Below are 9103 nucleotides of genomic sequence, written 5' to 3'. Positions count from 1 at the left end.
AGTTGATAATGACTTTCATGTCTCAGTATTTCTGCTTCCTTTTTAATGGGTAATGTTTCACCTAAGAACTTGCAAAAAATTGTATCAAAGTTTTCTATGCAGATCAAAGTAGAATTCCTTTTCCAAACCTAACAAGGAAAAATATTTGAAAACTGAAATGTTCAATTTCCTTATAGTTAAAAGGCTTGTCCATTTCATAGTAAATTAATAAAGTTAACAATTAAAATACAATATGTTAAATGGCATGAGCTCATTTCTGCACAACACTGTTAGAGCAATTTAAATTTTCCAAAGACACAAAAAAGTCAATTTTACTGCAGGATCCCACAAAAATACATAATTAGGAGTCATAAATACAACATATATATCCACATTTAAAGAAAAAATTCACCATTTGTTTGGAAAAAATAATGGCTCAAATGACTTAGGGGGCCTGAAATGTGGGCTAAAATTTTATAACATATGGTAACAATAAGATATTTGAAACTGTTGACTCTGAAAAATGCATAAAAATATACTGACCTGCCAAGCATTAAATTACATATACCAGTTTCAACTAAAAAACATTTTTCTTTCAAATATTTCAAGCATTACAATACTGAAGAAATGTTAGTCATATGAATCCAATAACACCCATTAAGTTACGCTAATGAACATTTTAGATAGACCAAATTACAAATAAAAAAAAAGTATAAAAAGCATTTTGGAAGATATTATACATAGTATTTTTCAGTTCCTGATTTATTGAGAAATCTACTGTAATTCAGGTTGGTTTATTTAATTTAGGGTAATACAGTGGATGAGAACGTATAGCACGCTTTCCTGTTTTTACTCAACCTTAAAAAACTTTGAAAAGAATGTCCACAAAATGTTTGAGTTCCACCCTTAACCTTTAGTGACAAAAGGTTAGTAGAAAGTAAGACATTTAAATATTATCAAGAATCTAACCTATCTCCAAAATTTCTTTCATATACATTTTCTTACTTGTGACACAGAGTCTCACTAACTTAGCAGCATTCTCTAAGCTGGCCTCTCACTGGCTCTGAGACTGTCACTGCCCCACAGTTCTCATTCCCACTTGGAAAGGAAAGAGGAGAAAGTACAGGAGAAGGAGGGTCATGCAGGGTCAAGCCAGAAAAGGAGGAACAAGCCAGTTTTGACAGGGTCACACCCAGTCAAAACTCTCACAAAACCTTGAGAAACAGGGCAAGACATCCCTTCCAGGCAAGATATCCTTTACAGAAGAAAAGTTCTGGAGAACTTAAGGCAGCTCTAGAAGGGAAGGGAGCAAGGGTTAAGGCGGCCCTCACAGCACAGCCTGAGAACAAATTCCAATGCACTCATCCATGAACAGAGGCCACGGCGGTACAGAGCCTCTTCAACGCGCATGCGCATGGCACCCCTCCTAGCACCGTCAACACCTGCAGCACAGCATGCACACGCTGCGGGGCTCCCACACAGACTGACTTGTAGATGACCCGTCCTGTGAACAGCCCTCAGAAGGTACCCAGTGGCTTGGGCTCCGTGTGCTGAGGACCTAAATTGGGAAGGTGGCCTGTGGCTGTAGGCCTGTGCAGGCTGCGACGCTCACCTGGTAGTAGGGACACTGACGATGGCGTGGAGAGTAACTCTCCTCTTAACTTCACAGAGGCTTTTGCTGCTTCCTGTCTTTTTGGTTGAGACAGCCTGCTACCAACTAATCTCCAAACACAGAGTAGTGCACCCTCCCAGAGAGCACTGATTCACGACAAAAGTCAAGCCTAGTTATGGCAAGTAACTGACAAAAAAGAAAACCACTTGGTGCTGAGCACTTGGTCTCCTTAAAACAAGTAACTTGGTACTCAGCACTTGCTCAGTTCCCACATGCCAGCTGCCAATTCTGATAAAAAAGCACCCCTTGTTGGCCTGGGGCATTCCACAGGTACCAAGAGGGCAGCGGCATGACCTCACAATGTTTTTAAATTCTCCTGACTCACAGGTGCCCATGCCACTGCTCTGTATGGGAAAGCGGGATGGCTGGAGGGCTGTGTGACATCAGGCAAGTCACTGACCCATCTCTATTCCCAAGCTATCATCGGCAAATGATTGTAGAAGCGACCCCATCCACCGTCCATGCTGCTGTGAGGATGAAACGAGGTAACAGAGGAAAGCGCTTCAGGAAAGCGTATCTGGACCCAGGTATTGTTTCTGCACTACTTTCAGCAGGATGCACTAGTTTGGCTCTGTTTTATCATAAGCAGCTGACATTACCCAGAGGATCCGTGTTTATGCCTGCTAAGGAACTCTATGAATTGGAGACAGTGTGTGTGTGTGTGTGTGTGTGTGTGTGTGTGTGTGTGTGTGTGTGTGAGAGAGAGAGAGAGAGAGAGAGAAGGAGAGAGAGAGAGAGAGAGAAGGAGAGAGAGAGAGAGAGAGAGAGACAGACAGACAGACAGAGAGCATTGTGTGAGGACTTCTCAGGATGGTGGCAGGTGCCCATTTTCCTAGGGTTACCAGGAAAGTAATTTCTCACAACAACCACACGCTGAAATTCTAATAATATTTTCATAGCCTCTCCTAATATGTAGCTGTAACCTTACTAAAAGATTTGATCTATATTACACATAACTACTCACCCAGAAAAAGCCAACTCTATCCATTGAAATGAAGAAATAACAACAGCGCAAACCATCCGAACTGACACTAATCCCCAAATCTCCTGTCAGTTGGTTTTGGAATATGTTTTTGTGCTTCTGCACCTGATGAAAGAAGCATCAGGTATGTGGAAATTTTTTAAACTTCCAAAGGAATTAGAAGCTACACTTTGTGGATTTTATCCCATATTTATCTTCCCTCCTTTTAGAGTTACTCTAGGCAGATTAAAGCCTTAACCTGAGAAAAGCTGCAAGAAGGGAAATTACTTTTAATTTTTCAGCTTCAAGTTGTAAAAGTGTGAGTCTGCATGTAGTAAGGTGAGTGGGGAGAGGATTACTGAGACAAAAAACTGCTGTGACTTTTAAGGTCTCTTCCTTTGAATTCCCATTGTGTGTCACAGAGGAATTAAGAAAAAGTCAATCACTGGTCTTCTAAAGGAATGTATTGCAGAGAAGTGAGAACAATAAGAACTGTGCGAAGATTGGGCTGACGGTAAGCACCAGGAAGGCCAGCGGGGGCAACTGAAGACTGACTCCATCCACCTGCCATCAGTGCACAAACAGCAGGCAACAGGATAGACAGACGATTAAGTTGAGGGAAGGGGAAGAGTGAATGAGTAAGTGAAAGGCTGGCAGGGTGTGTCTGAAGCTGGGTAAGAAAGTGTGGATGACAGAAAGAAGGGACCTCAGAGAAAGCAGTCCTCAAACTGGCCCAAAGATCCCCATAGTTGGCAGAATCTTCCTGTACCTTCAAGAAAATGGTATACAGAGTCATTTACTGGGCCCTGGTTACAAGGTATTTTTGTGAATGACTAAAAATCTCCAGGCCACCAAGAGAGGTTAATTCAGACCCCCATCTGAGGCTCTGGGTAGACCTGGGAGGAAGTTGGAGTCCTGGAATAGCAGAACCTTTGTACCACCATCACTGAACAGGAGAAACCGCCAGGGCAGAGTGGGAGCTCTGGCTCCAGCACTTGAGAGGAGAAAGACCGGAATTGGGAAAGAAAGGCTCACACCAGAGCCTTTTCTTCATGATGCTTCAGTACATGAGCTATCTGAGTAACAGAAAAGGCTGCATGGCAGTGACAGCTATGGTGTGACCTGGAAGACCTGAGAAGATTCAGGGTGCACGTGAGTCGTGCTACACAGGATGAAGCTGGGGAAGGTCTGGGAGCATTTCCAGGGCTGAGGTGGACAGCCTGTACCACGGTTGCATTTTCTTAGCAACTCCCCAACTTACAGCCTATCAATGCTGTTAGATTCTGATCCATTCGGTACAAACCAAATAGCTATGACTTAATTGTGCATTGAAACTGCATTGACAACCAGGAAAAACTGAGAGAATCTGATGCAATTGGTAGTGTTTCTGGTTGGTATTGCAAATAAATAAATGTATTCAAATTGAGTAAAGCAGTACATGATGTAATAAAAATTACTTAAACCAATTATAATACAAATATAGTAGGACCTTCTAAAAGCATGTCCACGAATCATGTATATTTAAGAAAGGCTACGGTTACACAAACTTGTGATTTTACATTTGATTAATCCTAAGGAATTGACAGGCACTACACACTGGTCTTTCCACCAGAGAAAGAACTTACTGAGTAACTGCAGTTTTTTTCTCTAGATTCTAAGGGCTGAGAAGAAAGAATTTTAAATGTGGAAGAGATGTTAAGAATCAATGTCCAACTCTCTTATTTTATAAACAAGAAAACTGAGGCCCACTTAAGTTAACAGACAGTATTTATCTTTTAATAACAATCTTTATCACTGATATGAAGCTATTTGACTTCTATAAATATTGCACATATTTTAATTAGATTTGTCATTTTTATAGACCATCTAACAGTTAAATTATATAATCTATGATTGTAATTCAGAACCAGAGTTTCTAATGAAAACTAATAATTTGCTTTTGTGCAACCTGAAGGATTTATTGTATAAGATTTCTAAGAAAAATGGTGAATAAGTTTTACTATAATTTCAGAATGAAAACTTATAGAATCTGGGTCTTAATGAACCAAATCCTCTGTAAAATTCAACAATCTTCTACTTCCTATATAAGTCTTCTTAAAGTATTTCTAATATGATGCTTTTAAAAGTATCTAGTGGCATCTGAGAACACTTATAGAAGTTGCAAAACCTTAAAAAACTGAATCATAATGTAATATTTATTATATACCTTATTTTCTTTTGCATAATCAAAGTTTCAAGACCTGAATCATTAACATTCTGACAATTCTTTCAGATAATGAGATTAACTCTTTTTTTTTTTTTTTTCTCTTTTTCTGAGGCAGAGTCTCGCTCTGTCACCCCAGCTGGAGTGCGGTGGTGTGATCTCACTGCAACCTCTGCTTCCCAGGTTCAATTGATTCTCGTGCCTCAGCCTCCCGAGTAGCTGGGATTACAGGCACATGCCACTATGCCCGGCTAAGTTTTGTATTTTTAGTAGAGACGGGGTTTCGCCATGCTGGCCAGGCTGGTCTCGAACTCCTGACCTCAAGTGATCCGCCCACCTTGGCTTCCCAATGTGCTGGGATTAAAGGCGTGAGCCACTGTGCCCAGCTGAGATTAATTCTTAACAAATTAACAAGAGAGAAAATCTGTCAAGGTTGAAAATGTGCACTGTACGAATCAGATCTGTTCAGACTTATTAAAAATAAGTCACTTCACAGAACACTGGACCTTGATGCAATAGCCACACAAGGAAAATTAGTGAGCACATCAATGTAATACATCCTGAATAAATAATGACATCAACAATAGCCACTTTGTCTAATCCTACCCCTAAATGTCAAGCATTTTGTCATATTACTAAATGACTTTCCAGTGTCTACTACTTGTGCAGGTGAATCTGTAGGTATTTGCATATAATCCAGTTAAAACTGTGATCTGACTGAATTGTAAACAGAGTTGATAAGAGAAGCTTATTGTTGTGGGGCCTAATATCACTTACATTTTAAGAAGACAGTATATAGCAGCAATTTAAAATGCTCAGTAAACTATAGTACAAATGGACATCTATGCTATTTAGCAAACCAACATTCCTTTAATATCTCTATATCATAGTGATACAAATAAGGAAGTTACTTGACCAATTACATATTGCCAGTTTATTTCTTTGATCCAGTTTGACAGTATCAACATAACTGATTACTAAACTGATATGATATGTACTCAATGGAGACTTTTATTTCCATTCTCCTGTTTAGTGCAGAGGAGGTTCTTCGATGCCTTCCTAGCAGCTCACCTATAGAAGTTATGCTTTTTATACCATTCAAATGCAGTGCTAAAGATTTAAAATAAATGCTGCCAGCTGAAGACACATTTCTCTCCTCCTTTCCTTCCTCTCTCCCTTCCTTCCATCATTCACCTGTATGTAAACTCAGGGTACCTAGTTGGTCAAGGATGAGCGTTGCTATGAAGATAACACAGCACGAAAGAGCCTATCATTTTTTCCAAGGTGATGAAAGTATTCTAGGAAGATTTCCAGTTAATGACTTCTCATAGGGAGATAATCAGTACTTTCTCTTCAAAAACGTATTTTCAGTAGCTCACTGGAAATAATGGGTTCTTATTTCAGGCAAGAAATGTATTGTCAATGTTTGCCTGGACATCACTTTCAGACCCGTGAAATGAAGCCCAGGCCGAGGCTGGCTGGAATCTGGATGGTTTCTAGCGCGAGAGAAGATGGGTTGAAAGGAAAGGTGACAGGAAAGATGTGTTTAGCATCCATGAGCAGCTGGGGAGAGTCTTTCCTGTCTCGTAAACGCATCTGAGAAGATTAAGAAAAAAAAAAAATAAACAGAGCATCAGTTCTTTGAACCTAAAAGGTTTTTTTCTACTAAAATTTCTAGCCTCAAATTCTCAACTAATGAAGAATGTTTATCTTTGTTTTAAACTCACTTCATTTTCCCAATAAAATATTATCAAAAAAGTTAGTACATTATAAAATAAGATAATAAAATATAACACATTATCCTTCAATAAATTACAACATATCCATTCAAAAGACGGTGTTGCTGAATCAAAGAAAAAGATGGGAGCTCTTACCTGTATAGTACGAATGAATGATACAGAGACTCTTTCTTCAAACTCATTAACTGGGGTATACAAATTCAATACTTTGACAATCTGTGAGAAATGAAATGATCAAAGTTTTTGGCATATCAATACACACTGAGTACCTAAATCTGAAAAACTGAAAGGATCTGTGGGTACAGATTTCAGTTCTACTCAGGGATGGTCTGGAACCATAAGGAAGGAGAAGCTGGTCTGCTCATTTACCTTTGTTATTTGAATTTTTACAAAAGACTGTATAAAGGTAATGTTTGTGTAATAATGTAGGAAGCCGTATAAACTTAGAAGAATATTCAAACAGCGTTAAGAGAATAAAACATGAAAAATAAATGTCCCCACTCCCATCCTTCCACTCTCCCAAAGTGGCAATTGTTAACTATGCACTGAACCTTCTAGCTGCTATTCATATTCTAGTTCATATTATTTTTATTCAAATGGGATTCCTTCCGTTATTACCATTCTTCAACTTGTTTTCACCATAAAAAATGTTAGCTATATTAATATAATTATCTCTTTTGACTGTTTTTTAATCATATATTTTTTTTTTTTTTTTTTTTGAGACGGAGTTTCGCTCTTGCTACCCAGGCTGGAGTGCAATGGCGCGATCTCGGCTCACCGCAACCTCCGTCTCCTGGGTTCAGGCAATTCTCCTGCCTCAGCCTCCTGAGTCGCTGGGATTACAGGCACAAGCCACCATGCCCAGCTAATTTTTTGTATTTTTAGTAGAGACGGGGTTTCACCACGTTGACCAGGATGGTCTTGATCTCTTGACCTCGTGATCCACCCGCCTCGGCCTCCCAAAGTGCTGGGATTACAGGCTTGAGCCACCGCGCCCAGCCCTTTTAATCATATTTTTTATAAAACATCATAAATAACACGAATAACAAAAGCCCCTAAAGAAATTACCAACTACTTAGAGAGTATGAAGTTATTTTTCAAAAAGTCCAATTATTTCTTTTGTAAAATGGTCATGTCTATTTAAAATAAATAGACTTTTCTAATTAAAGTAAATCATTGTCTATATAAGGTAGACATTTCCATTTTCAAGGTATTGTCTAAAGCTGTGCTGTCCAATACAATAGTAGTCACTAGCCACAGGTGGCTATTTAAATAGCACAAAATGAAAATAATAGTTGAATGCAGGACAGTGCTGATCTATAGGAAAATAAATTAAGGACCAGAGAGAGATGAATTAGAAAGTGGGCACATTTATCAGGTCTGTGGGTGACAAAGTGAATCAGGGATCAGTCCCTCAGAGGCAAGTATTTGAATTTTAAAAAGTAGAACCACTTTGTTTACTAACATTTGCTAAATAAATAAATTGTAGGTCTGCCTTACTCTGTGAAATATGCTTAAAGTATATTTAAGGATTAAAGTATATTCTTTAGAAGTTGAATGACAGACAACTTCTATAAAGTTGGGCTTCCTCCAGTGTATTCTTACTTTCCACACTTGAAGAAACTGGGAGGAAATCTCAAGACCATTGTTCAATAGGATAGTTCTGCTTTATTTTTAGCAATAACTTATGCAAATATCAATTCAACATTAAGAAACTACAAATCTTGATTCTGATTATCTACTGAGCTTTTGTTTGTTTTTCTGAGATGGAGTCTTGCTCTGTCACCCAGGCTGGAATGTAGTGGCACAATCTCGGCTCACTGCAACCTCTGCTTCCTGGGTTCAAGCCATTCTCCTGTGTCAGCCTCCCAAGTAGCTGGGATTATAGGAACCTGCCACCACACCAGGCTAATTTTTGTATTTTTGTAGAGACAGGATTTAACCATGTTGGCCAGGCTGGTCTTGAACTCCTGACCTCAGGTGATCTGCCCGCCTTGGCCTTCCAAAGTGCTGGGATTACAGGTGTGAGCCACCACATCTGGCCTGATTGAGTTTTAATTGTATTGGGCAAAACTGAAAATTTCATATGTTATAGGACATATGATAAACATTAAGAAAGTCTTCCTTTAGATATCTTACTATAGAATTTGCTAGAGTCTCTATGATAGAGTCACCTGGATACAAGTCTGTCTTCCCTACTAAACTGTAAGCTCCTTGAAGGCAGAAATTTTTCCTTATTTATTGAGGCATCTTCCCCAGCAATAAATATGGTGCCTTCAGATGGAGGTTCAATTACACTTGTTGAAGTAACAACTATCTGTCTTTAAAAAAAAAAAGTGATTATTTGATAATCCACTCAATTATCAAATAATATGGAAAGCTATTTTATGGAATATAAGCTGCATAGACTGTATACTCCATGAGAGCAGAGACTTTGCTTTGTCTATGTATCCCAGTGCCTTCAATGTTATATAGAACACTGTAAGCACTCAGCAAATACTTGCTGAATACTGAACACATTTAACTGTAATTACCACTGAAATGCATTA

At 38.9% G+C, this 9103-nt stretch overlaps 1 protein-coding gene and 1 long non-coding RNA gene across 10 annotated transcripts in view; one reads left to right on the top strand and one right to left on the bottom strand.

Moving 5' to 3' along the window:
- The first annotated feature begins 1198 nt into the window (after positions 1 to 1198).
- LOC116564364 lies at positions 1199 to 3273 on the top strand. Its single transcript, XR_004274862.1, has 2 exons — positions 1199 to 2322; positions 2397 to 3273. It is a non-coding gene; the product is annotated as an uncharacterized LOC116564364 (long non-coding RNA).
- Positions 3274 to 4361: 1088 nt separating this feature from the next.
- Positions 4362 to 9103, bottom strand: part of MYO5A (myosin VA) — a 217738-nt gene continuing 212996 nt past the window's right edge. For all 9 annotated transcript variants that reach the window (XM_032297420.1, XM_032297418.1, XM_032297421.1 and 6 more), the window contains 2 exons: positions 6690 to 6770; positions 4362 to 6411 (listed from right to left, as the gene is read on the bottom strand). In XM_032297420.1, the coding sequence (XP_032153311.1) occupies positions 6259 to 6411; positions 6690 to 6770 (234 nt within the window). In that variant the 3' untranslated portion in view covers positions 4362 to 6258. The remainder of the gene's footprint in view (positions 6412 to 6689; positions 6771 to 9103) is intronic.

This window comes from Sapajus apella, unplaced genomic scaffold (genome assembly GCF_009761245.1).
Source record: "Sapajus apella isolate SASKATOON/1434 unplaced genomic scaffold, GSC_monkey_1.0 scaffold37, whole genome shotgun sequence".
Lineage (NCBI taxonomy): Eukaryota > Metazoa > Chordata > Mammalia > Primates > Cebidae > Sapajus > Sapajus apella.
Note: the sequence above shows the minus strand (reverse complement) of the source record. Positions and strands in the feature narration are given on the sequence as shown.